The sequence below is a fragment of the Acinonyx jubatus genome, chromosome D3 (genome assembly GCF_027475565.1).
Source record: "Acinonyx jubatus isolate Ajub_Pintada_27869175 chromosome D3, VMU_Ajub_asm_v1.0, whole genome shotgun sequence".
Classification (NCBI taxonomy): Eukaryota; Metazoa; Chordata; class Mammalia; order Carnivora; family Felidae; genus Acinonyx; species Acinonyx jubatus.
Window position 1 is genome coordinate 10,324,649 of NC_069392.1, and position 27,363 is coordinate 10,352,011.

Below are 27,363 nucleotides of genomic sequence, written 5' to 3' on the forward strand. Positions count from 1 at the left end.
CTGCTTCACCTTGAGAAGAGTTCATTGCTCCCTCCTCTGAGTCCCCAGAGTTCTGACACACAGCTCTACTCAGTGCTTGTCACCATCTAAAGCGTGTCGTAGCCAGAATCCCTCTCCCTGAGAGAGCAGCAGAAGACAGGCGGTCGGCAGATCCAGGCACCTTAGGTGAGTGTTAAAAACACTGGTTCCTCTGCCGCATTTCAGACCTACGAAATCAGAATTTCTGGGACCGGGATCCAGACGCTGCACTTCTTAAGCAAACTCTTCATGTGATTTCAGTGAATGCTGAAGTTTGAGAACCATTGTTTGAGAGCCTGAATAGTCAGATAAAAGAGTTTGGACTTTTTCCCGAGGGTGTCAGGGAGCCACAGAAGGATCCTGAGCAGAGGAAGGGCCAGCGTCTTGCAATTTTTATATTATCCACACATCTCATAGCTATGGCAATGCAAATCCTACCTAGTGGCACTGAGGTCGGTCAGAGGGGTCTGCTGCTCCAAAACACAGACACGTCTGTGCCACCCTTTTTGTGCCATCGGAGGAAGGGATGGTTGCGACCGTTCCTGATCTGTAGCCCAGCTGCCCTTGCTGTGTAAGAAAAGGTTCCGTTGGGGGGCCTGGGTGGCGCAGTCGGTTAAGCGTCCGACTTCAGCCAGGTCACGATCTCGCGGTCCGTGAGTTCGAGCCCCGCGTCAGGCTCTGGGCTGATGGCTCAGAGCCTGGAGCCTGTTTCCGATTCTGTGTCTCCCTCTCTCTCTGCCCCTCCCCCGTTCATGCTCTGTCTCTCTCTGTCCCAAAAATAAATAAACATTGAAAAAAAAAAAAAGAAAAAGAAAAGGTTCCGTCATGCCGGGAGCCCTCAGTGACGAGCCTAAGCCCCAGAGGGGGGTCCCACCAGGAGCGCTGAGAACAACTTGCAACTCGGGCCCCAGATCCTTGACAAGAATCAGCTGACCTCTGCATCTTCCATTCAGTTATCCCGATGCCTCCCAGGGCCCCTTTCTCTCCAGATCTGGGACCTGGAGTTAATGCCATGGAATAAACCAGAGTTATCCTGACTTTGCTTTATGCTACAGAGGTCGCCTGTGCATCGACGACCTCCGTTTGGGTTGGAAAAACCCAAACTCCAAATCCAAAGGCCACCTTCACTGTGAAGCGTCCCCATCCCCCCTCCATCCCCCCGTGATGTTACTTCTTTACCTGTATGGCCATTTCAGTTCAATGTCAAGTGCACAAATACCAGATCAAAGACCGTGTGGGGTCAGATCCCAGCTCGACCACTTACCAGCTGGGTGTTCCCATTTTACAGATCGGGGCACCGGGCTTTCCTTTATTATCAAATGGAAATGATAATGGTAATCATTCTTATCTCGGGTTGCTCTAAAGGATTAAGTAAACTAAAACCTCAGATCTCAGAACACAGCCTGACATGCCGTGAGGGCCGATGTGCATTATTACTCGCGGGATTCCAGAGCCGGGTGAACCTGGTCGGAGGTCCTAGCCACTTCCTAGATACGTGACCTTGGGCACACTTAGCTTCCCTTTTCTTCCCTTTTCTTGACCGCAAACGGGGACCATAACGCTACGCATGGCGTCAAGTTGTGAGGGTTCCCTGAGGCGAGGCTCACGGCCTGGCACATTTGAAGCACTCAGTGGGTGTTCACTGTTATCGCTGCTTTATAAACCCATTATTTCAGTGTCTGCCTCCCTCCTCTGACTGGGCCATCTGCTCCTGGAGGAATTAAGGTGATTTTTGTCCATCAAGATGGGCAGTTCGTAGACAATGAACACTTGTTGAATGAGTGAGTGAATGAATGAAGGAATGAACAAGGACCCAGATGAACAAAAGCACAGTGCTACTACAGGCCCCGGGGACAAGACAGAGGGACTGGTCAGCCCCCAGCCAGCGGTGGCAAAGCACCTTCTGTCATTAGCATTCAAGCATCTCTCCAGTGACACAGGGCTGAGTTCAGGAAAGGCGGGATCCAGCCCAGAGAAGTGAGAAAGGACTTTCTTCCAGGAATGTCATGCCTTCTGGATGTCAGGACCTGCTGTGTACATTATCCCATTTGATCCTCCAGTAGCTCTGGAGGAGACAGTAGCACCTCCTGGTCTCAGGCAGACTCCGGAGACCAAATGCCTGAGTTCAAATCCTGGCTTTGCCATTAACCCGGCAAGAGATGTTAGCCCTCTGTGCCTAGCTTCCCCATTTGTAAAATGGAGGTAAATCAGCGCCCACCTCATGGAGTATAGAGATTAAACAACCTCTTATATGTGAAGTCCCTGGAACATGGTAAGCATTAAATATATGACAACTCATTATTATCAGTAGGTAGAGCTCAGAGATGCAGAGAGGGTGAATGACCATCCTAAAGTCACACAGCTTATACAAGAAACTGGGATGCAGAGCTAGGCCCATGTGAAGATAGAGACCAGATTCAATAATAATAATAATAATAATATTCGGTGTTTACTCCATGCCAAGTGCTGTTCTGAGCACGTTGCCTGTATCGCATCACAGCATCTCCACCACAACCCTAAAAAGTAGGTACTCTTATCCCCATTTCGCAGGCGAGGAGACCGAGGCCCGGAGAGGATAGGTCGCTTGTGCAAGGTCACACAGGTGGAGGTGACATCCTTCCCTTTTCAACACCCGTGTCGTTGTTGTGACCTGGTTCAGGGCATCTGAGTGTTGCAAAGAGAGAAGGCACCGGAGGGGGAGGAGAGGGTCTGGAGGAGCAGAGAGCATCGGAGCCTGCACTCAGTTCAAAGCCGGAAGGCATTACCTCGTGCCAGCTGACCAGACCCAAGGTTCCTCCCGTGTCCACTGTGTGTGTGTGTGTGTGTGTGTGTGTGTGTGTGTGTGTGTGACATGACGGGCTGTCTCCTTTCCTTACCCCTGCAGGTTTGCGACGGGCAAACTCAGTCCAGGCCTCCAGACCGGCCCCCGCCTCCGTGCAGAGCCCAGCCCCTCCACAGCCCGGGCAGTCAGGTACCTGCCGCCCCACCCCCACCTGTCACCCAGCTGTGACCCTGGGACCTCCCGTCCTTGCTTGCAGAGCCCCCCAGCTTCGTGCAAAGCCACAGCCACCTCCAAACCCTCAGAATGAGTAACCCTCCGGGCGGGCAGGTGGAGCAGGGGCCAGACAGAATCAGCCTACCTGCATGAAGTGCCTCGGCCTCTGCCCCCTTCCCTCCTCGTTGTCGGGTCACTCTCCGTCACCGTCCTTACCTCATACATCTGCCTCCTGCTCTCTCATTTCTTCGCATCTTTCCTCAAATTGGTTCGCTTGAAAAATGCAACTGAGAGAACTCGCTATCTCCGAACTCCTCTCTCAAGGGAATGTTGGGGACACATGGTTCCCAGAACAGTAGCGTGAGATTCAGGAAAAATTGGTGGCCAAAGAGACGAGTCATATGGGAAAATCTAAACAAATGCGGATTGCATGAAACAATAGGAGTGATGCCTCATTGGTGCTGTTAACATTTTGCTCTATTTTTTTTTAACGTTTATTCATTTCTGAGAGACAGAGACAGAGCGTGATCTTAACTTGATCATCAGCAAAGAAACCTCCTTCCAAATAAGGCCACGTTTCCAGGGACTGGGGGCTAGAACCTCAACATCCTTTGGGGGAATACAATTCAACCCATTGCAGAAGGTAGTTCTAAAAATTAATGTCATGAAAATTGAACAACGCAGTGAGGTTCTCAGTACGCTGGTCTGAGAAAGGTTCTGAGTCCGAGCTCTGTCCTTTTTTTGCTCAGAAGGGAAATTCACAAAAGTTAGAGACAAAGTGGCACCTGAATGAGACGTTTCCACGATGGAGTCGGTATTGAAGGGCAGTGGAAACTGACGCGACTCTCTCCCTGTGTGGTTGAATGATCTTTCATGCCCCCTCGGCTCTCCCCCCGCCCCATCCCAGGCTTTGGGAAATGTAGTTGTAAAAATTCCCCTGGACCAGTAATGGCCCTGTAGCAGTGGGGGACTCCGGGTGTAAACTTGCCCGTCCCCTCACAAGCAATCCTTACTCCATTCGTCCATCAACCTCATAACAGCCCGTGAAACATGACAAGCAGGTACAGGCATCCTCATTGTGTAGACCCAGGAAGGAAGTATTGGGGCTTGAACCCAGGCCTTTCTGACCCCAGAGTCCCCAGTGGGGCCATTCCTGCAGCCCTGGAGGCTCCTTCTCATCGCCTGCTGCCCCCAGGCCTGTGTCCACACCCCCGACATGAGGGGGGAGAGGGAAGAACAGGGAAATTATGCCACCTGTGCTCCACCCCTCTCTCTTTTCCCCATTCAGGGCCTCCAGGAGGCGGCAAAGCCAGCCCTGGGCCAGCAGGACGCTTTCCAGATCACAGACCAGGCAAGTGTTCCCCCTCCTCCCATACCTGTCCAGTGGCCACGCCCTCCCACCTCCTGTGAGAGAGCCCGGGCTGCCAGACCTTCCCCAGCTGTGCCCAGAGACCCATCGGATGAGCTCTAAGGGACCCCCTGATTCCAAAACTCTAGATACTCCTTACCAAGATTAAATAGAAAAGGACAGAGCATACAGTGGTTAAGAGCACGGACTAACCTGAATTCAAATCCTGGCTCCTTCACTTCCCAGCTACGTGACCCTGGGCAAGTCACTTAACTTCCTTCCCTGGGCCTCAATATCCTTATCTCTAAAATGGGAGGGATGCCTGGGTGGCTTAGTGGGTTAAGTGCCCGACTTCAGCTCAGGTCATGATCTCATGGTTCGTGGGTTTGAGCCCCGCATCAGGCTCTGTGCTGACAGCTCAGAGCCTGGAGCCTGCTTCAGATTCTGTGGCTCCCTCTCTCTCTGCCCCTCCCCTGCTCGCTCTGTCTCTTTCTCTTTCTCTCTCTTAAAAACAAATAGAGAGTTGGGGCGCCTGGGTGGCTCAGTCGGTTGAGCGTCCAACTTCGGCTCAGGTCATGATCTCATGGTTCATGGGTTTGAGCCCCACGTCAGGCTCTGTGCTGACAGCTCAGAGCCTGGAGCCTGCTTCGGATTCTGTGTCTCCCTCTCTCTCTGCCCCTCCCCCCCCCACCCTCTGTCTCTTTCCCTCTCGAAAATAAGTAAACAAAAAATAAAATAAAATGGGAATAATACAAGGATTTACCTCACAGAATTGATGGGAGGATTAGACAAACAAATACGCATAAAACTCTAGCACGTGGCCTGGAGTGGATTAAGGTCATGCTAAGTGACCGTGATTCTTGCATATGATGTTATGCATCATCTTCGGTTACCATGGCTACAGCTTAATCATTGCTTCCTAACTCACCAGGTACTGTGTTAAGTAGTATACATGTAGTAGGTTATATATTTTTGTAAGTTTATTTATTTATTTTGAAAGAGAGAGCGTGCATGCCTGAGCAAGGAAGGGGAAGAGAGGGAGAGAGAGAGAGAAGGCTCCATTCTCTCAGTGAAGAGCCCGATGCAGGACATGATCTCACGAGCTGTGAGATCATGACCTGAGCCACCCAGGTGCCCCTATCATGTAGTAGATAATTTTTAAAATATTAGCCGACACTCTTTGAGTGCCTTCAGTGTCATAATTCCCACTTTACAGACGAGGAAACTGAGGCTCAGAGACTTTAAGTAACTTGCCCCAGGTCACACAGCGGAGATTCAAACCCAGGCTGTCTGGCTGCAGAACCACACCGCTGATCAGTGCCCCCCTGAGGTCTGTTCTGCCCACGTCTGAATCAGCTCCTGGGACTTGTTATGAGACATAGGCTCCCGGGCCCCATTGCACTGCCTACTCAGTCTGGGTGGGGCCCAGGAACCTGCATTTTTGCAAGCTTCCCTAGGTGGTTTTGACAAAGGCAACATTCTGAGAATTGGTGAATGACATCATGAGCCCCCCCCCCCCCGCCCCATCCCCCTCGACTGGATATGGTGATCCTCCGTGGCCGGGCCGGGGTAGTTCTGGTGCAAGGCTTGCCAAGCTCCCGGTATACAGTAGGCACTCATCACTAACGGTAATGCTGCCACAGTGGCTCAGACACAGACACAGAGTCTCAGCTGCCTCTTTCCTGCCCTCTCCCCATCTCCTCTGCAGAGGTGGCTCCCGGTGAGCCCAGCTACGCAGGGGCCACCGCCCCCGCCCGGGAGGACAGAACAGGGGGGGCTGGGGGCTACTCAGCAGCTGGAGCCAGGGAGGACCGAGGGGGCCACCCACCGGGCCCCTATTCCCAAGTGGCTGCTGCGGCTCCCCAGCCCGCCGTGGCCCCTGCCCGCCAGCCCCCGCCCCCGGAGGACGAGGAGGAAGAAGCCAACAGCTACGATTCGGACGAAGCAAGTAGGTGGCACTTAGGGGAGGAGTGTTTGGGGAAAGTCACTTCGGGGTGTCGTCCCCGGGGACATCAGAACAGCCCCCCCAATATGCCAAGCCTAATAAGCTGTATCAATCAAGTTATAAAGATACAAGTGTTGCTGAATTCAAAAAATGACCTCCGCTTTCTAAAGAGAAGGTGCTGTGTGTTTTTTATTGTGATGAAAAGCGTAACATCAAAGTTGCCATGTAAATCACTTTTATATATATATATATATATATATATATACACATAAATTATGTAAATCACATATATATATATACACATAATTTATTGTCAAGTTAGTTAACATACAGCGTATACAGTGTGCTCTTGGTTTTGAGGGTAGATTCCCATGATTCATCGCTTACGTACGACGCCCAGTGCTCATCCCAACAAGTGCCCTCCTCAGTGCCCATCACCCATTTCCCCCCCTCCCCAGCCCCCCCATCAACCCTCAGTTTGTTCTCCTCATTCAAGTCTCTTATGGTTTGCCTCCCTCTCTGTTTGAAACTTCATTTTTTCATTTAAACCACTTTAAAGAGTACAATTCAACTACATCGACAATGCTCAGATGTTCAGTGTTTGGTGGGTCCATAAGTCAAGCAGAATTATACGACCCAGCATCTCACTTCTACATTTATGTGTGTGTGTGTGTGTGTGTGTGTGTTTTACTAGTTTCCAAAACTCTTTATTGTGTGTCTTCTCGAAGTAATTTTTTAACCGTAATTCAAATATTTCTAGACATTTCCTCTTGCATCCATTCCTTCAGTGATTTATACAATGCCTGCTGTGTCCCTCTCCCACTCGGACCCGAAGTCCTAGGGACACACACACACACACACACACGCAGTGGCACTTATCCTGGGTGTGTGTGGAGCAGCAGAGGAGAGCTGGGGTGGCCGTTGTGAGCTGGAGGGAGGCGTGGAAGGACACGTGTCTGGATCTAACGTGTTGTGGGGTTGGGGGCGTCCCAGGGGCTCCAGGTCAGGGGGACAGACCGCACCCACTCAGAAGAAGTGGACGAACATTCGTGATCAGTGGCGTGGCTTGGTCCCCCCGTGTCACCACTCCTTGTTGTAAAATGGGAAGCAAATACTGCCTCCCGCACGGAGCTGAGGGGATGGTAAACTGAGGTACCCCCTGGGAGGAAAAACTGGCAGTCGTTATCATTATATAGTCCTAAACACACAGGAGGAATTATATTTATGTGGTATGCACATCAGAAGTAATAATAGTCCATACTTGCTTATTTTATGCCGGGCGCTTTTCTAAGTGTGTTCCGTGCACGTGCTCATTGAGTCTTCCTGCTCGGCCTGGGAGTAGTTGCTTCTACTCTTCCTATTTCGCAGATAGTGAAACTGAGGCTCCGAGAGCTTCAGGGACCTGTCCAACCTCACAGGGCCAGTGAGTGGAGGGGCTGACGGTCGCATTGCTGTAGCAGATCAGCTGGGTGAAATAGATCAGGATGAAATATCAGCTGTCCCCTCTGTCCCCTGTGCTCTGTCATGGGTCTGCGGTCTCGGGAAAGGAGCGTAGGAAGGTCCACCGCCTTGTGAGCGACGAACTGTTTCCTGCCTTGGAAATGCACACTGTGTCCGGCCCACCTTTCTGCCTTTCTGCACACTGGCACTTGTGCCCAGAACAGTATCCACTGCTCCTTCCTTCGGCCCTAAGTGTCTCTTCACTGACCTGCTGAGCCTAGATGATCCCTCCCAGCTTGTATCTGTCCCTCTTACGAGCTGACCCCAGTGATTTATAACAATCCTATACTGTATTTAGCTGTATATACCGCTCACTCACTCATTCACTCATCTTTATAACCAATAAGTACTTATCAAGTACATACTATGTGCCCCAAACTATTCTAGGTGCTAGAGACACCATGGCCAAAAAAAAAAAAAAGGCAGCCGAGATGGCTAATCTAACGGAACTACCATTCTAGTGGAGAGAAACAGTTAACATACAAATGAGTTCATTTCAAATAGAGATAGCACAGCAGGAAGGAAATAAAGGCAATGGCCACGGGGGTGGCTGCTTTAGATGGAGTGGTCAGCGAGGGCTTCCCTGAGGAGGTGACATTTAAGCCGAGATGTGGATGATGAGAAGATGGCAGCCACGTGAGGATCTAGAGGGAGAGTATTCCAAGCAGAGGTAACGGCAAATGCCCAGATTCATTTATTCCTTTAGCAAGTAAGTGAGCACCGACTGTGCTTCCTGCACTGTGCCCAGTGGGGGCCCAGCAGTGAACAGGACAGTCACAGCCCTTGCCCTCGTGGGGCTCTCAATCTAGCAGGATGGGAAGTCGTTAACTTGACAATTGCTCACCCGATTCACTGATCACAGGTGTGCTGAGGGCTCCAAAGTAGAGGAGGGCCTACCAGGATGGCGAGTCCAGAGCAGGGACTGAGTCTTCCTCTCTGTAGGCTCAATGCCTGGACAGGACTGGGCACCTAGTAAGTGCTCCGGAAATGTTTGTTGAGTGACTGAATGAATGTTCTCTCGGTTCCTGCCTCTGCCCCCTTCAGCCACCCTGGGTGCCCTGGAGTTCAGTCTTCTCTACGACCAGGACAACAGCTCCCTGCACTGCACCATCATAAAAGCCAAGGTAGGTGAGAGGCCCAGCTGGGGACCGCTTAGGATGCCCTGGCATTTCTAGGGGACTCGGGGTTGGCGTGGGTTACCAGGCCTGTTGATCTGTGACCGTGACGGTAATGAGAAGGGGGCAGGAATTAACCGTGGCCACTTCCTTTGGAGGACTTTCTTCAGGGGTGGTCTCTGGTGGGGGGGGAGGGGCTCACTGATCTGTAGCTCCCGGGAGCAGAGGCAGCCGGGCTTCAAGGGCAGAACTGGAATCTGCCCAAGAGGCGCTGCCTGGGGAAGCGGTGACAGCCTGACCTGACAGCTGACATGCCCACCGAGGGCTCCTTCTGTTGACGTGACTGTCGGGCTGGAGCAGCTGCTGGAGTGGGGGCGGGGGAACCATTGTTGCAGATGCAAGAACATCTCCCTGCTGCGGGCCCCCGGGGAGTGAGCGGACTCAACTCCAGACCCCGAGGAAAGCTGGATGATGCCAGTGCAGATCCCAGAAAGTAACTGACCAGAGTTCCCCCCACGGCAAGCCTGGTCCACGTGGAAGAACAAACAAGAAACAAGGCTCAGGAAGCAGACTGCCGGGTTCAAATACCAGCTCCATTGCTTCCTGGCTGTGTGATTTGGGGAAAGTTACTTCGCCTCTCTGTGCCTCAGTGTGCCATTTGTAAATCAGGAATAATAATGTGCCTCTCCTGTAAGGATGACTGAGTACTTTTTTTTTTATTCTGAGAAAGAGAGTGTGTGAGTGGGGGGGACAGAGAGGGGGAGGGAGAATCCCAAGCAGGCTCCACGCTGTCAGCGCAGAGCCCGATGCAGGGCTTGATGTCACGAATTGTGAGATCATAAGCTGAGCCGAAGTCAAAAGCAAGACGCCCAACCGACTGAGCCAGCGAGGTGTCCCAAGGATGACTGAACATTAAGAGGAAGGTGGCCACATATTCCCGTCTGCCCAGGACAGTCCCTGGCCACGCCTGTGATGCTGTAATGATTAAAAGCCCCCCTTTTCACTTGCCTAACGCCCCAGTTTGGGATATAAACGAGGCTCAGCAGTGCCTGGCACCACTCCTGGGTCAACACACCCAGGTCGCGTCTTCGGAAGAGGCATTGAGCGTGTATTTTGTATCCGTCACCATAGCAAGCACGTGCTTGCACCCACCCCCGGCCTCCAGTAGCACCGTGAGGTAAGCACATTCATGATCTCATTATATCTTCCCGGGAACCTCTGAGGTGGGGCTCATTATTAGCCCCATTGTACAGATGGGGAAACTGAGTCCTAGAAAGGTTAAAGCCTGAGGTCACCTGGCAGGTAGGGATAGAGCTGGATTTGAGTCTGGCTCAATGCCCAGGCATTCAGTCCCCTCTTTCAGCTCCAGAAATGGGGGAATGCCACACCATGCCAGCCCCCTGGAGACAGGGCCACAGAAAACTCACACGCTCTCGGGCCGGGCTGGTAACGGGGGTGAGGAAGGTGCGTGAGATGTTCGGCTGTGATGGTGACTGTGGTCAACTGGACTGAGCAGGCCCCAAACAGAGACGTTCAAATTCAGAGTTTAAAGGCACAGCGTCTGCCAGTTTGCAACGTTGGAACCCCAGTAGTCATTCCAGAAACGTCTGCTAAATACCTCCTCTGTACCAGGCACTGTCCCGAATGCTGGCGATCCCAGAGTGAACAAGGGCTGGCCCTGCTTTGGGGCTCACTTTGGGGAAACAGCCAAGAAACTGTGGCCATAGCATTTCCTGAGGATCACACACCCTCCGGGGCTTTCCACAGATTACTTTGTTCCCCTTCACCTTCACAGCAACCTGTGAGGAAGGGTCTATCATCATCATCCCCATTTTATAGACGGACACACTAAGGCACAGAGGGATTAAGGGACCTGCCAAGATCACATAGCCAGGAAGTGACAGAGCTGGGATTTGAACCAGTGTAGTCCAGCTCAGGAGCCTGCGTTCTTACCCACGATGCTGCTCTGCGAGCTCTCCCCCTTGCACCCCGCGTTGTGTTACCATCTCCACATTGTCCGCACTCGCTAGTGCGGGGCCCAGAGCTCGCCCTTCATGGGAGAGGTCTTCATCCCCTAAGAACGTGAACAGATAGGGAAACAGGTGCACAAAGATGCATGACTTTGGGATTAGGGCTGTGAGAAGGGACAGTGGGAGCCCAGAGGAGGGACGTCTGCCCAGCCCGGGCCTAGGAAGTTGACAGAATGTGTCTGGGCCCCGGGAATTTGGGGTTGCTCATATAAACAAGCCCAGTGTAATCCCTGCCCCAAACTCCCTTCCCCCACAGTGTCTCCCTTGAGCCTCATTCCAGCCCTGTGAGGGGGGCCAGGCAGACATTGTGATCCCCCTTTTATGGGTGAAGAAACTGAGGTCTCAGAAATGAGTACAGGGGCCAGGGCCAGAACTCAAGCCCTCTTTCCCCAGCTTCTCCTCTCCCATCTTCCCTGTTCTGGAACATCGCCTCCCATCTCAGAAATAACAGTCCAGCCTTGGGGCGCCTGGATGGCTCAGTTGGTTGAGTGTCCGACTTCGGCTCAGGTCATGATCTCGCGGTTTGTGAGTTCGAGCCCCGCCTTGGGCTCTGTGCCAACAGCCCAGAGCCTGGAGCCTGCTTCGGATTGATTGTGTGTCTCCTTCTCTCTCTGCCCCGCCCCTGCTCATTCTCTGTCTCTCAATAATAAATAAACATTAAGAAAAAAAATTTTTTTTAAAAAGAAGAAGAAATAACAGTCCAGCCTTAACGCAGCAGTTACCGTGGGCCAGGCTCTGTGCCCAGCACTTTACAGGTATAACTGTGTTGAAGTCATACCGCTCCATGAAACAGATACTGTCATCCCATTTGACAGATGTGGAAAATGAGGCTCAGGGAGGCTAAGGGACTTGCCCAAACTCACACAGCTGGGAAGGCGTCACACATGGCCAGGCTTCAAATCCTGTCTGCCTGATTCCGGCGTTCTTTCCAAGAGACTTCGCTTCCCTTCTCTCTCTTTGGAAGAGGAAGCACACGGGTGGACCGATGGGCAGGACAGATGTCAGGGGCTGTGTCCATTGCCTATGACGGTTGAGTGCCAGGCCCTCCCGAGGCCCTCATGCTGTTGCCTGTTCTCTTGCAGGGACTGAAGCCCATGGATTCCAACGGCTTGGCTGATCCTTATGTTAAGCTGCATCTCCTGCCGGGAGCCAGCAAGGTACCATATGGCCCGGGCCTCTCGGCAGGCTGGGCACATGGGCCCTGGCAGGCACCCAAGGTTCCCAGCCCAGAGCCTAAAATAGCCTTATCTGGCCCCAGCGCCCCTCCTCCCTGAGCGGTAAAGTCCTTGCAAGGGGTAAGGGACAGACAGGAGTCATGACAGGAGTCATTCTTCCCCAAGGGGCAGGCGCTCTGCCCATTTCTCCAGCCCAGAAACCTGGGATCCAAGGAGCTGCCGAAGGCCAGGGGGGAGCAGAAGCCCTGATTATGCGATCCACCTGCTCAGATACCTTCAGTGGCTCCCCAGTGCTGACCGTGGCTCACTTCCCCCACTCACTTTACGTCCCAACCAAAGACTTCTCATCTCTTAATAGAAATGAGTAACTCTCTCCAGGCTGTGGGGCTAAGCATTTGAGACAATGTTCTGTTACTGAGTGAAAGTCAGTGTATCGCGACCTTGCCCTGGGAAGGGAAAATGGAGTTAACTCTCCTCCCTTTGGATTGACCCACTCAGAAGACAAGGCTAGAAAGGAAAGGGTGCTTTCTTGAGTTTTGTTTTCTGGTTTGTTGACTTAATTTGATATGGATGTCCTAAAAACAAGGGCGACCGCACACTCGCTTATGTGATCTTGGGAAACTGCCTGTTAAAAATCTCTGCAAATAAGAAATGCCACATCACACAAAAAGAGGACACACGTGCGTGCATTCACATGCATGTTCTCTCTCTTACCCTTTCTTTGTTTGGATCAAGGAGAGTCCCTCACCTGGCCGTGGCCAAACTTTGAAGTGTTTGGCTACTACTCATTCTAACTCCCCAGTGACATTCGATTCTCCTTGAGAGTCTTTGCTCAGTCCTCAATCCAAACTTGCTTTGCCAAAGCACCCAGTGAGTCATTTACATGTTAGTATGAATTAGATTTGTCACCAGGCCACTATGTCATGTCACTATGTCTCTTCTGGACATAGTGCGTTTTTAGCCTTCTCTTTTAGAACAAAATGAAAACTTTGTCCCCTAAGGAATTCAGGCATGGAGGAAGACAGAAGGAACAATTTCAATATCCCCAGAAATTGTTTCTTTACTGCCTAGAAACGGGGGACTCTTATTTCTGCCTTTCTGGCCTATAAATCATATTTTTTTTCCTCAGAGGAAGGTGTCTCTGCTTTCTAATCTTAGTGGAAAGTTCAAAGAGAGGGACAAGTGCATGGAGGGAGGGGTGGCCCAATGTCCAGCATTGGTGATGGCTGTAGCCATCACCCTACAGGATGCCCCTCACTCACCGAACACATGCATTTGGGAACATCTGAGCCCCTGGATACTCGTAAGGGGAGAGGACTCCTACATCACCCGCCCACCCCCCACCCCCAATCAACCCAAAGGATAGGGCCGCAGGGCTGGCTCCCCACCGAGGCAGGTGTCTGTCCATCTCTCTGGGCTCTAGTCCAACAAGCTTCGTACAAAAACCCTGCGGAACACCCGGAACCCCGTGTGGAACGAGACACTTGTCTATCACGGCATCACAGACGAGGACATGCAGAGGAAGACGCTCAGGTACCTGGCAGGAGGGTGGGCGGACAGGACACGGAGGCCGGGTAGATGGACACGTCTGTAGCTGCCAGGGGCCACTCTGCAAAATGTGTCTGCTTATTTTTTCCTTTCTTTTCCACTTCTACAAAAACAGTATATTGCTGGTAGAAACTTTTGAAAACAGCGATAAACAAAACTCTTAACATCTTGGTGTCTGGACATTCGGGTTGTGTGTGTGTGTGTGTGTGTGTGTGTGTGTGTGTGTGTGTGTATTTATGCGTGTGACCTTGCGTGTGTGTGCAAACAGTTCTTCTAAAATTAAGTGTTTATATGGGGCACCTGGGTGACTCGGCTGAGCGTCCGACTTTGGCTCAGGTCATGATTTCGTGGTCTATGAGTTTGAGCCCTGCATTGGGCTCTGTGGTGACAGCTCGGAGCCTGGAGCTCGCTTCGGATTCTGTGTCTCCCTCACTCTCTGCCCCTCTCCTGCTCACGCTCTGTCTCTCTCTCTCAGTAATAAATAAACGTTAAAAAAAAAAAGTAAAATTAAGTGTTTATAAAAATGGACCATCCTATTAACTAATTAGCCTCTCTTACTTAACAGTATATTGGTGCCATTTTATATTCTTCAGTGTTTTATTAAACTGCATTTGTAATTATAGAAGTCATAAATGAATACACGTTCCTTGTTATAAAAAAAAAAAAAATTACAGAGAAGGCAAAGCTCCTTTTAAATGTTAACCCCCTCTGCCAGCCCAGGCCTGCTTCCTCCCTTTGTGAGTGAACACATATTCATACGGCTGTTCAGAACCTATAAAGTATCATGTTGCATAGATCTGGAACTTTCCTTTTTTTCTTAACAATGTATCTTGGCGTTATAGCCAGGAGAAGACATTTAGATCTGCCTCATATTTGACTGCTTCAGAGAGTTGTACAGAACGGCTTATCACATGTTTTTGAAAACGTTTTATAATTTAAATATTACAAAGACACAGAAGAGTGTAGAACGTAATAAAACAAACACCGACAAACTCAATACTCGGTCTTTTAGAAAATCGCACTCTTCCACTGTATGTGCTGCTTTTTAAATTATTATTATCTTCAAGAAATAAAGCGCCACAGAAGCAGGTCGAAGCTTTTCTTCTATACCCTTTCCTTCTCTTCCTTCCCTCACAGGGCTAAACACCATACTGAGTTTTATGGATATGATTCCCCAGCATGCTTTAGGCTTTAGCTGCATAACTATGTATCTATACACTGTGGTGGTCTTATCTGGCATGTTTTTAAATTTTATGTAAATGTTTGCCAGTTTATTCAGCCCTCGCCCTGTGGACGGACATTTAGGTTGTTTCCAGCTTCTATTACCAACAAAGTTGCAACGAGTATCCTTTATGGACGGACATTTAGGTTGTTTCCAGCTTCTATTACCAACAAAGTTGCAACGAGTATCCTTTATGGACGGACATTTAGGTTGTTTCCAGCTTCTATTACCAACAAAGTTGCAACGAGTATCCTGTATGGACAGACATTTAGGTTGTTTCCAGCTTCTATTACCAACAAAGTTGCAACGAGTATCCTTTATGCTTCCGTGTATACACACTGGTGTTTCCTTAGGATAGAAACAAAGTGAGCAGGCATTTGCTGCTTCATAGTATCCGCTGTTGTGGGGTTTGTTTTATTTTACAAATCGCACAAACGGTGTTTCAAATTTGGCTGTTTCACGCACATTCCCACCAGCTACACTATTAGGTTAAGTAAACATTTCTATTGCAGGGTAACGTCCACTTAGAAAAATGCACACATAAAAAAAAAAACTGCACAGATTGATGAATTTTTACCACGTGAACACATCAGGATCCAAGAAGAGGACATTCCCAAGACCACAGACTCCCTGCCCCACCAGCGCCGTCCCCGTAGTGAGGACCCCTCCCTCGGGGCATTCACTGTCCTGACTTCTGACAGGACAAACGAACTCAGTCTGGTTTTGTACTTTACATAAATGGGATGGCACAACATGACCCTTTGTGTCTGTCTCCTTTCACTTAATACTATGTTCGTGACACACACCCAAGTTGTTGCTTGTGTCTGTAGATCGTTGATGCTTTGTCACTATTTAGTATCCCCTGGGGTGATGATGCCACAGTTTTATGTGTCCGTTCTGCTGCTGAGGGGCATTTGGTTGGTTTTCATTGGGGGGGGGCTATTACAATAGTATGGCTAGGAACATTCGAGTCACATATTGTGCATGCTTTTCTTCCTAGGAGAGTAAGGGTTGAGTTGTAGTGTATGTGCACGTTCAGCTTTAACAGAAAACTGCCAGTTTCCCAAAGAGATTGTACCAGTTGCCACTCTTAACAGCAGTGCACGAGAGTCCTGGGTCCTCCCCATCCTCATCAACACATTTCCCTTTTGGCCATTCTGGTGGCTGTGCCGTGGTGTCGCAATTCTGGTTTTGCATTTCCCCAATGATTAATTACAACACTGTTTTCTCTTTCATTTTTTTATGTTTCTTCCTTTTTGAGAGTGAGGGAGACAGAGTGCGAGCAGGGAAGGGGCCGAGAGAGAGGGAGACACAGAATCCGAAGCAGGCCCCAGGCTCTGAGCTGTCAGCACAGAGCCCGACGCGGGGCTCAAACCCACAAACCGCGAGATCGTGACCTGAGCTGAAACCAAGAGTCGGATGCTTAAAGACTGAGTCACCCAGGCCACCCCCTTTAAAAAAAAAAAAAAAAGTTGATTGCAGCAGCTTTCTTCGTAAAAGCTCAGAACTAGAAACGGATCAAAAGCAAATACCCATCAGTAGCACAAGTATTATGGTATAGTTTCACAGTGGAATACTATACAGCAGGGAAAATGACAAATGCCTATAGATGTAGACGAAGCTTATCTTTGAGGGAGGTCATGACAAGGAGGGACCTTGAGGATCTTCCAGGAGCCAGAACATTCTATATCTTGAGGTGAGTGGTGGTTACATCAGTGTATACCTATGCAAAAATTCAGCAAGTTATAAATTTAAGATTTGTACACATTACTGCTTGTAAGTTACACGGTAATAAGGAATAAACAAAGTACCTGGCCTAGTGCTCAAAAAATAGGAAACTGAAATAGTCCTATGCACACGACACATTCCTTGTCAGTATCAGTCACAGCTCTTGGTACATAGTAGGTGCTCAATATAGGCCCTTCTTTCTCTCCCCACCCCTTCCTATGTTGATTGCAGGATCTCTGTCTGTGACGAGGACAAATTTGGCCATAACGAGTTTATCGGTGAGACCAGATTCTCACTCAAGAAACTGAAGCCTAACCAGAGAAAGAACTTCAACATCTGTCTGGAGCGGGTGATCCCGGTGAGCACCTTTGCCTCGAGGGTGCGATGGGGAAGAAAGAGTTTGGGGGCTGGGGCCTTCCTCTGGGGCCTGCAAAGGGGGTGATAGATCTGCAGGGTGCCCGACAGTGGAGGTGGGAGGGGGATTTCAGGTCACAACATCGGGATGGCATCCTGGCTCTTCAACCCTGTACCAACATCACTTCTCTGACGTCCGCATCCTCCTCGGTGACATTGAGAAGGGCAGTGTGGTGCAGCAGTGTGGCCCGTCTGGGTTCAAAGCCTGGCTCCGCCATTTCCCTGGTCCCTGGCCTTGGCCAAGGGTCTGAACTATTCTGAGCCTCCGATTTTCTAGTCTACAACATGGGCATCCTAACAGGACTTTCGCCATAGGACGGTTGTGTGATACATACAATCAGAACAGAACCTAGGGTCTAATAGCCACTTGTAAATTAACTGTTGCTATTGTAGAAAATAATACTGCCTCACCCCCTTGTCGGTCACGAATTCATAAAGCACCACGCAGATCAGCGGGCGACAGGGTAGCATAGGGCTTAAGACATGGGCTCTGGAGCCAGAGTCAGGCTCTGGCACTTCTAGTATAATCTGAGCCAAATGATTTGACCTCTCTAGGCCTCAATTTTCTCATCTGTAAAATGGACTAATGTAGCAAGTACGAACTTCATAAGGTCTTTGAAGGCTTAATCTGAGACTACCTATAGAGCATTGGAGCTGTTAGCGCTATGTGCTGCTTGCCTTTTGGGAAAAAACAGGAACCAAACCAAGGCGCTCCAGTTGGAGATTGGAGAATAGCAATCTATACCTCGGAATCAACTGGGGATTTTTATTTTTTTCAATTGTTTCTATAGTTCAGTGTACTTTAGTAGCAAACTTACAGGAACAGCACAGAGGACTGATGACATTAAAAAACAGGTAGGACTTGTAGGACAACTCAGAATGGTGAATGGAGGGAACCTACCATGTGATTTAAAAAAAAAAAGCCACAAACACCGTTTAGCTGCCGTCGATAAGAAATTTCCTTGTTAAAAAAAAAAAAAAAATCCAAATGCTGGCATTGTCCAGAAAAATGTAACTGGTTTATTTAAAATCGTTATAAAGTTGAAGCTGCTGAATCGTGTTCATTGAAACATGTTCACTTGCATTAACGCTTTAGGTCTCTGCATTTGTATTAAAAATTCACACACAAATGAAAATGGAGAAACTGGTAATACCTGATTTCTGTCCCCCGTTTTTTCCCTTGCAATCATATACTCAGGTAACTTTTGATTCCCATGGGAAAAAAAAAAAAAAGTACCTAACGTTCAGAGCCACCAATAACAGGAAGAAAAAAAAAATTTCTGTGATGTTTAGATAGTTTTGAGAGAGAGAGCGCACACGAGTATGAGCAGGGGAGGGACAGAGAGAGAGAAACCCAAAGCAGAATCGGCACAGTCAACTCACCGACCTTGAGATCATGATCCAGAATCAAGAGTCAGGTGCTTAACCGACGGAGCCACCGAGGCACCTCCAAATGTTATCTATCATAGTGGATTCTTAAGCACTTTCTCCATGCGTGTGGTGCACTAGCTGGATGTCTTTTGGCACAATGTTGCACGTTTGGCATGGAGCGTCTTCAAAGAGGCCCGCGGGATAGGCCTCACTGCCTCCTGCAAAGTCTAATGGCTGCACTCTGGAAGCGCAGATCTGTTTTGCAGTCCTGAGCAATTTCTCGCGCCAGATGCCGGAAAGGAAGTTTGTGGATCAGAAGTTCAATGGACTTCTGATAACGTCTAATTTCACCCAAGGCCACAGGGCCAGGCCTGTGACGATGAGGTTTCTTTACCCTCCGGTAGAGGGCGCACTCTTGCAAGCAGCTTTTGTAACCTGTGGCTTCCCCCCGCCCATTTTCGAGCAGTCTGCTTTGTATGCGCCCTGGCACGGAGACCTCCCTACTTGCCCACCTTCTCCTTCGGCTGGAGCACAGCTGGAGGTGTCGAGCGATGCTGGCACAGCGGAGGCTGCAAAACACAGTTCTCAACTGGAGATTTTTAAACCGGAGTTTCTTTTTTTTTTTTTTTTAATATGAAATGTATTGTCAAATTGTAAACCGGAATTTAAACCACATGTTAAACCAGAGCTTAAACTATGATTCGTGGGGATCTCCCTGGAGATCCTGACTTAGTGAGATAGGGTGGGACCCAGCACTCTGTATGTTTAAAGACAAAACAACCTGCCCATTTTACATATGGGCCACCTTGGGCCCACAGAGGGGAGCGAGCTGCCAAGGTTATGCCACAAGTCAGTGGCTGTGCTCTTGCGCACCGGCCAGAGCCTAGCTCTCCTGCAGCCACCAGTGTGACTCTTCCCCCTGGGCAGCGGCCAGCTCCCCACAAGGACTCCGTGGGGGGCGGGAGGGGAAGTCCTACAGCATCCTCCCACCAGATGGCCAGCCCGAGGATGGAATATCCCATGTGCCGCACCATGTTTCTATAGCATAGGCAGAAGAACAAGACAGAGCAAGGAAAATTGCAAGAAGCAATTTGCCCCAAAGGCCAGGCTCCAAATAAATCGTTAAAGACCATCCTAAGAGTGAAGAGTTGGCTCTGGCTCTTTTCCTAGAAACAGCTGGTTCTTCAGGCCTCCTCCTCCATCCCTCACTCAGTGGCTCCAGCCAGTCAGGACAGTGGCCGGGCCCCCACCTGGCTTATCTGCTCCCGAGTCTGCCCATCTTGCTGTGAGGGGTGCAGCCAGCCCCAGAGGCACAGAGGTGGCGGGGACAGGCAGGGGCCTGGAGCCACCACAGGACATCTTTTGCTCTTTGTCCTTAACCTTCCCACCGCCAGCTACCCCCACATGCCCCACGAAGAGCAGGGGCCTCGCAAGTGCTGTCCCTTCCCCCCACCCCCGCCCCGGACCTCAGTTTTCCTCATCTCTATAGTGGGGAGGTTGGATTTAGGCAGTGGTTTCCACATTGTGTTCCCCAGAGTCCTAGAATCCCACAAAAGGACTTTAGGAGCCAAGGGGGGAGAAGTACCTGGTGGTTCAGACCCCAAGCCCCCTGTGTCAATTCTACCAAAGCAGATGAAATCTTACCTGCTTTATGAGTGGGGTGCCCTGCCATTTCTTGGCTATGTGACCTCGGGCAAGTGGCTTAACCACTCTGACCCTCAGTGTCCTCATCTGTCAAATGGGATAGGAATATACAACCTACATCATAGGCTATTGTGCATTAACGTGGTCTGTCAAATGGTTAACATTACATAAATTTTATCTAAATGAAGGGGAGCTGGAGGACCACAGAAGTTTGGAGAACTCACCCTCGTGGCTCTGGCTGCTAATGGAAGGATGTGGGTTTCCGATCCTTCCCATGTAAGGAGATGAGCCTCATAGACTCATGTTATCTTACCTTTCTGTTTCTTTCCTCTAAGATGAAGCGTGCTGGAACCACCGGGTCAGCCCGAGGCATGGCCCTTTATGAGGAGGAGGTGAGCACTCAGTGGGTATTGAAGCCACAGTCAGGATCTGCCAACTCTCTTTCCTCTCCCTCCCAGCCCCTTCCTTATTCTTTCCCCCAAAACCACTTGCCCGTCGGTGTACCATGAGAGAGGTACCCCTTCCCATTAGAACATGAGACCAAATGGATGCTCCTCCTGTCTGGAGCCCCCAAGGCCAAGAAAGCCCACCCTCTCACACCCGGGGCACACCCTTGAGTGCCTTCTGCCTTGTTGGCAGAAGCTCTGCTGGAAAATTCTGCAGGACTAAAGCAATGCCACTCTCCCTCCATGGGGACCTAGGACAGGCTGGCTGGGGCTGGGGTTGGGCTACATATCTGTGCCCTCTGCCCAGGTCCCTCATGGGACCCCAGGGACTACAGTGGTGAGAAAACTGTTTTACTCAGGCAAATCTGAGTTCAGAGTCAGACTGGAACCAGGGTCCAGCCCCACCTCCAATCACTCAGGGCTCTGTCCTTGTCTAAGTCAGAGTAAAGCCCCAGGCCCCCAGGTGCCTTCATTGCTAGCCCGACTTTCTGGTCTCTGGAGACCGGGGAGCATCTGCTGTCCATGGTGCTGACCGTGCTGGGGCGGGCCAGCGCCTCCTACTTTCCACAGGCTCCTCCCTCCTGCCAGTCATCCATCCTGTTGCCTGGCCCCCTCCCCTTCCTAGACCCATATGCCCTCTTCTTCTACAGCAGGTGGAACGAATTGGTGACATAGAGGAACGCGGCAAGATCCTGGTGTCCCTCATGTACAGCACACAGCAGGGAGGCCTCATCGTGGGCATCATACGCTGCGTGCACCTGGCCGCCATGGATGCCAATGGCTACTCAGATCCATTTGTCAAGCTGTGAGTCATTGGGACTGTGAATGGACCCCAGACGGGGTCCTAGATCGTTGCAAAGGGAGAACCTAGAGAATTTCCCCAAGATCATAGAACGTTGAGGCTCAGAGAAGGGAATGAGCGTGCCCAGGGTCACACAATGAGGTGATGTCCAGAACTGGCTAGAGTGTGAGTCTGGGGTCTCAGACAGTCAGACCGCTGTGTCGCTCGCCCATATGAGGAGTTTTGTGACTCTGTCCTCTCCAGTGGGAGAGAGGCAGTCGGCAAGTTGCAGTAACCCCCTTTGGAGCCCCCTGGAATCAGCAACACATCCCTCCAGCAGTCCAGAGCCTCACCACCGAAGAAGCAATTCCAGCTTTTCCCAGGTGCAGTCTGGAAATGCTCTAAGAAAAGGCCTTAGACTTTGGTTATTCCAGTAATCGCCACCATGGGGAGTAAGAGAGACGTGTTATCTGTGTTAGTCCAGGTCCTCTGGAATGATGCCAAGATGGGATTCAACAGACAAAGGTTCACTAGGAGAAATGCCTGAGTGAGGGAAAGCAGGGAGGGAGTGGGAGAGGCCGCCGTGTGTGCGAGAGCGGAGAGGGGAGGTGGGAGCCAGTGGAAGCATACTAGATGCAAGTTCAGCGAGACCGTCCGAGTCCTCAAGGCCCAAATCAGCCGCCAGACGAGTCCCATGTCTCCTAGGAGTGGGCCCTGCCACCTTCAGTCATCAGCTGGGAGCAGGGTCTTGGCACGAACGTGGCTGGATTTCCAAGTGCAGCAGCTGGGGCCTAGGTCAGTTATGCTGTGGCTGGAGGTCCACCCGGCGCGTTCTCGTGGCCACCACTGAATCAGACGTGGGGTTCCTCTCCCATCTCTGCCAGCTGCTAGCTGTGTAACTATAAGCAAGTTGTGTTTCTGTCGATATGGTGGAAAGCCTGGGCTCTGGGTCCAGACTGCCTGGGTTTGAATCTTAGAGCCAGTAGTCTTCAGTGTTCTCCAGCTGTGTGACCTTTGGCTAGTGCCTTCACATCTCTGGCCCTCGATGTCCTCATCTGTAAAACGGGAAGAGTAACATTGGCCATGAGGTTCTCTCCTCCAAGGAGCAGACACCAAGACTAAGTGAGGTGTGCAAGAGATTTATTGGGGAACATGCCTGTGAAGAAGATTTGAGAGGGAGTGAGAGGAGGGTCAGAGGAAAACAGGTGGGGAGGAGGGGGGACGGTTGGGCAGGGAAAGTCCAAGATTGAAGTGCAGTTCTGAGGAAGTTTTGACGCAGGCTGTGGGGAATCCTGGAGTTCAAAGTCACTCGGAGGAGCCCTGCACCTCCCAGAAATGGGGCTGCCTCCTGTCCCTGCCGGCCCAGGTACGGGAGCTGCCCAGGGCAAGCGCAGCCACAGTGGGAACATCGGGGTGAAATCAGAGTCCAGCAGCTTGTCAGCCAATTTTGCCCCCTGCGGTTGGAGATCTGAGAGATGTGTTTTCGTGGGGTCCAGTACGTAGTAAGTGCTCCATAAATATGTGCCATTGTGGTTATAAATCACCACCACCACTATTCCTACTCACGGCAAAGGGTGCTCATTGTTCCCTCCAGCCTGGGAGACGCTCCCTCCCACTGACTACCTTTCATAATGGAAAGCAATGCTTCCCTTCAGGTCATGGCTAAAACTCAGTGTGGACTTTGCTTCAGATTTTCTTCAAATGAGGAGTTAGTGAACAAAAGAACCCACGTGTCAGGGATGAGTTTGATTTCTGGGAGTCATTGGCATTTATTTTCTCATACGGTCCAACAGAGAAAACTGGCTCATGGACTACTGTCCTGCCCTCCATTACATCCCAGCCACATGCAAATTGTTTTTCTTAAATAATTCTCCCTACCACCCCTTCTCTCGTCTGCCCAATCTCTGCAGAAGAAGGAGCCTTGCTGAGGTCACCAGTAAAACGGCTGCCCTGGTGGCCATTGTGGGAAAGCTAAAAGGAGGCCATTAATCGGTTTAAGACCAAATAAAGATTTTTAAAATCAGAATTGATTTTATCTCTTTAAAATTTTTTTTAATGTTTCTTTTTGAGAGAGAGAGAGTGTGTGTGTGTGTGTGTGTGTGAGTGGGGGTGGGGCAGAGAGAGAGGGAGACACAGAATCCAAAGCAGGCTCCAGGCTCTGAGCTGTCAGCACAGAGCCCGATGCAAGGCTCAAGCCCACGAACCGTGAGATCGTGACCTGATCCGAAGTTGGACGCTCAACCGACTGAGCCCCCCAGGCGCCCCAATCTTATCTTTATCGTTGCTCAGCACCTCATACTTTCAGTACCAACTTTGTGTCTCTTCTTGAAAAGTATCCTCGGGGCGCCTGGGTGGCTCAGTAGGTCCTGTTTCAGATTCTGTGTCTCCCTCCCTCGCTCCCTGCCCCTCTCCCACTTGTGCTGTATGTCTCTCTCCCTCAAAAATAAATAAACATTACAAAGTAAAATTCATAGATGAAGAAAATTATCCTCACGGGCTGTGGGGGGTACAGGCTTCCAGTCATGGAATGGACGAGTCGCAGGGATCATAGGTACAGCGTATGGAATAGAGTCGATGGTGTTGCAGTCGTGTCGTATGGTGACAGGTTTGGTGAGCACGGTGGAAGCATAGACTTGTCCAGTCACTGTGTCGTATCCCTGAAACTAATGGGACATTATACGTCAACAATAGAAATAAATAGATAAAATAAATTGTCCTCCAAAACCCTTCTGTAAGTAAGAAAAAAAAAACAACAAACATTTGCCCTCTTTAGAGATTGGGCAACTGGGGTATGCCAGAGCTACAGTCAAGTTCAAAGTTGCACAGCGAGTGATAGCTTTAATCCGAATCCAAATATCCCCACTCCCAAGAGTTGTTGGCCTATTTTATTTATTTGCCCAGAAGAAATTAGTTGAGCACCAACTATATGCCAGGCATTGTGCCTACACTGGGGAAGAGCCTTCTAGGCAGAGGTAATGGTATGTGCAAAGGCCCCGGGGTGGAAAGGACAGTGAATGGGGAGTGGGGTGAAGAGCATGGCGCAAGACCAGGCTGGGCTGGGGCACGGACCCGATCATACAGCGCCTTAAAGGCCACATCAAGGATTTTGAATTTTACCCTGAGGTCGAAGGGGGAGCCACCGACCAGTTTTGAGCAGGATTTACTATAATCAGATTTGCTTCTTCTCCTTTCTGTCTACACAGTCACCGTCTCCCCAGGACTTGGGGGCAGTCTAAGGGGTAATAGTGAGACTCCAGTCACCACCGTCTAGGCTTTCAATCTGATCCCTTGGGAGAAAGTACTGGCTAAGAGCGTGGACTCCATAGGCAACAGCTGGGTCAAGTCCCCAGCTGTGTGACCGGAGGCACGTGTCTCAACTCTGGATGCTCAATTTCCTTGTGTGTAAAACAGGTGACCGTAACTCCACCGTCTAGGGTTTGTTGAGAGTTAAATGTACCTACGGTCCTTAGCACAGTCCCCGGTAGATGCTCCAATGCACGTTGGCCATTGTTAATGTTGATTCGCTTTCTGATTTGTTCATTTACTCTCCTGACGCTGGACGGCACCTTTGGGGTCATCAAGAGTCTGCTCTTACTCGTTAAACGTCATCCACAATAGCATTTCTATCTCCTCTCAGCTGGCTGAAACCGGACATGGGAAAGAAAGCCAAACACAAGACTCAAATAAAGAAGAAAACCTTGAATCCTGAATTTAATGAGGTGAGGCTGCCCCATTTTTGTCATGCTCTGAGAGATCTCCTAGATGCGAGAGAGGAGCACGCTCCCTACTAGGACGTTGTAAAGCACGTCAAGAAAACTGTTTCTCACAGATCGACTTGAATTAGCTAAAGGATAGGTAATGAGTTCCTGGTCACCAGAGGGAATCAAGCCTAAGACAAAAGCCTATGGATTAGGAATGCCATAGGAAGAAGCTGCATTCGGAGAGAGATTGAAAGGAAATCATCTCCAATGTCTTTACCAATTCTAATAGTTTGTGGTGCTGAAATTTGAGGAAATAAATGGGGGTAGTGATGCCCTTTACCATCCACCCAGTTGGCGCTCCCTTCTCTCTTCTCCCTCACCCACCATGTCCATCCTGGGCATCAAGTCCCCGCAAGGCCACTGTCTACATACCCTCTGAACGTGCTCCTTCCTGTTGTCTCAGTGTTGCTTGTCTGACATTTTCTGTCTGGACTGTTGCAGTAGACTCTTGCCTCACTCCCTTGTGTTTGGCCCATCCTCCACCTAAACATGAGCTTTCTAAAGAATGGATCCGGATTTGTCATCCCTGTTGCTTCACCCAGCAGTGGCCTCCCCACCTCTTAGGGTGACAGTCAAACCCTTTCGAACTCACGTCCCACCCCTGCCCTATCTTGACTCCCCTTCTCAGGTCACAGTAACCTCACACAGGTCCTTGGTACGTCTCGTAGCCTTTGCCCTCGCTGCTCCCTTTTTCTGGCCTTCCATCTCTCTCTTTTCCTTTCTGGCAAACTCCTTCTCATCCCTCAGGAGTTGGCGTGGTAACCCTGCAGGTACGCTCTCCTCTGTGTTTCCAGGCTTTACCTGCCCCCGCGTCTTACCCTGTCCCTCTGCATCGTTTGTTGACAGTTTTGTCAGATGGTAGGCGCCCGGAAATATGCGTTGAATATAATGATCTGATGTTGGGTCAGAGCCCGCGGGTATGGATTTTCACCAGATGTCGGAAAGTAGGGAAAGAAAACTACAGTACAGGTGTTTTGTGTTGTTTTGTTTTTAAAAATGCATGTGCCTGTATGGGCGTGCGTGGAGAATGTTCTGTGTAAACAGAGCTCAGAGCATCCCTGGCCAGTAGTTCAGCCCACCCCGTTCCCAGGCCCCTCTTTCAGCTGGACCCCAACACAGACTCAGGAATTTTGAGTCAGGAACCAACTGGCAACTGTTGCCGACCTGCCCTACCCTCTCCTTGAGTCTGAACAAGTCACTGAAGAAGAAATCCAGACAGCCAATAAGCCTCATTAACAATAAAGTATGAAACAAGGCCAGACACCATACTCGTCACAAACTGGCATAAAAATACCGTAAAATGTTGATACGGGTGTTGGTGAGCCTGTGGGGAAAGGTACACGCCATGCGCACGAGAACAAACCAGTCTGACTTCCCAAGGGATGTTGTGAAACTACTCCAAAAGCCTTACAGTTTTTAAGTTTAAATTCCATTTATTCGGGGAACAGGTAAAATAGTTACATATTTGAAAATTCCTAAAGGACCCAAGGTATCCAGTCAAAATCCTCCTCCTTTCCCAGCCTCTATCAACTACTTGTCTTCTTCCAAAGTAACTGTATATTATCCGTTTCCAGAATTTATAAGTATACAAAACAAATACGTATGTGGCTTGCTTTCTTTTTTTTTCTTTTTTTTTTTTTAATTTTTTTTTTAACGTTTATTTTTGAGACAGAGAGAGAGAGACAGAGCATGAACAGGGGAGGGTCAAAGAGAGAGGGAGACACAGAATGTGAAGCAGGCTCCAGGCTCTGAGCTGTCAGCACAGAGTCCGACACGGGGATCGAACTCACGAACTGTGAGATCCTGACCTGAGCCGAAGTCGGACCCTTAACTGACTGAGCCACCCAGGCGCCCCGCTAAGCTGGTTTTTATCATATGTTACAAAATGAGAAAAGAAGGCCATAGTGCAGTATATTTATTTTATATTTCATAGAGTATTCAAATGTTTCATATAATACTCAAATGAATATTCATATTAACTTTTAAAAACATACTTTAATGTGGTCACACACGGGGAATGTTGACAGTGGCTATTCTTGGGTGGTTAGACTGCAAGTTTTGGTGTTTAGGTTTTATTTTATTTTAGCTTCCTTGTTTGTTTTAATGGTGAATGTGAATGAATTTTATAGTTAGGCAGAAACGTTACATAAAAGTCAGATTATCTGGAAACCTAAGCACCTGTCCCTCACATTAGCCTCAGGGCCCTCGACTATCCTTAATCTCTAAATGATGGAGTGAAAGGGAAACCCACTTCAGAAGCTACCAGAATGGAAGGACTGATTTCACGGGCCATCTGCCTTCAAGTAAACTTGGCCAGGAGCA

At 49.9% G+C, this 27,363-nt stretch overlaps 1 protein-coding gene across 1 annotated transcript in view; it reads left to right on the forward strand.

Moving 5' to 3' along the window:
* The window catches only part of RPH3A (rabphilin 3A), a 102,437-nt gene that overhangs the window by 71,705 nt on the left and 3,369 nt on the right, over nucleotides 1-27,363 (forward strand). Inside the window, exons 10-19 of the mRNA XM_027043849.2 lie at nucleotides 2,903-2,989; nucleotides 4,302-4,364; nucleotides 6,070-6,309; nucleotides 8,851-8,930; nucleotides 12,034-12,108; nucleotides 13,550-13,659; nucleotides 16,856-16,982; nucleotides 20,389-20,445; nucleotides 21,150-21,304; nucleotides 24,918-24,999. Of these exons, the coding sequence (XP_026899650.1) occupies nucleotides 2,903-2,989; nucleotides 4,302-4,364; nucleotides 6,070-6,309; nucleotides 8,851-8,930; nucleotides 12,034-12,108; nucleotides 13,550-13,659; nucleotides 16,856-16,982; nucleotides 20,389-20,445; nucleotides 21,150-21,304; nucleotides 24,918-24,999 (1,076 nt within the window). The remainder of the gene's footprint in view (nucleotides 1-2,902; nucleotides 2,990-4,301; nucleotides 4,365-6,069; nucleotides 6,310-8,850; nucleotides 8,931-12,033; nucleotides 12,109-13,549; nucleotides 13,660-16,855; nucleotides 16,983-20,388; nucleotides 20,446-21,149; nucleotides 21,305-24,917; nucleotides 25,000-27,363) is intronic.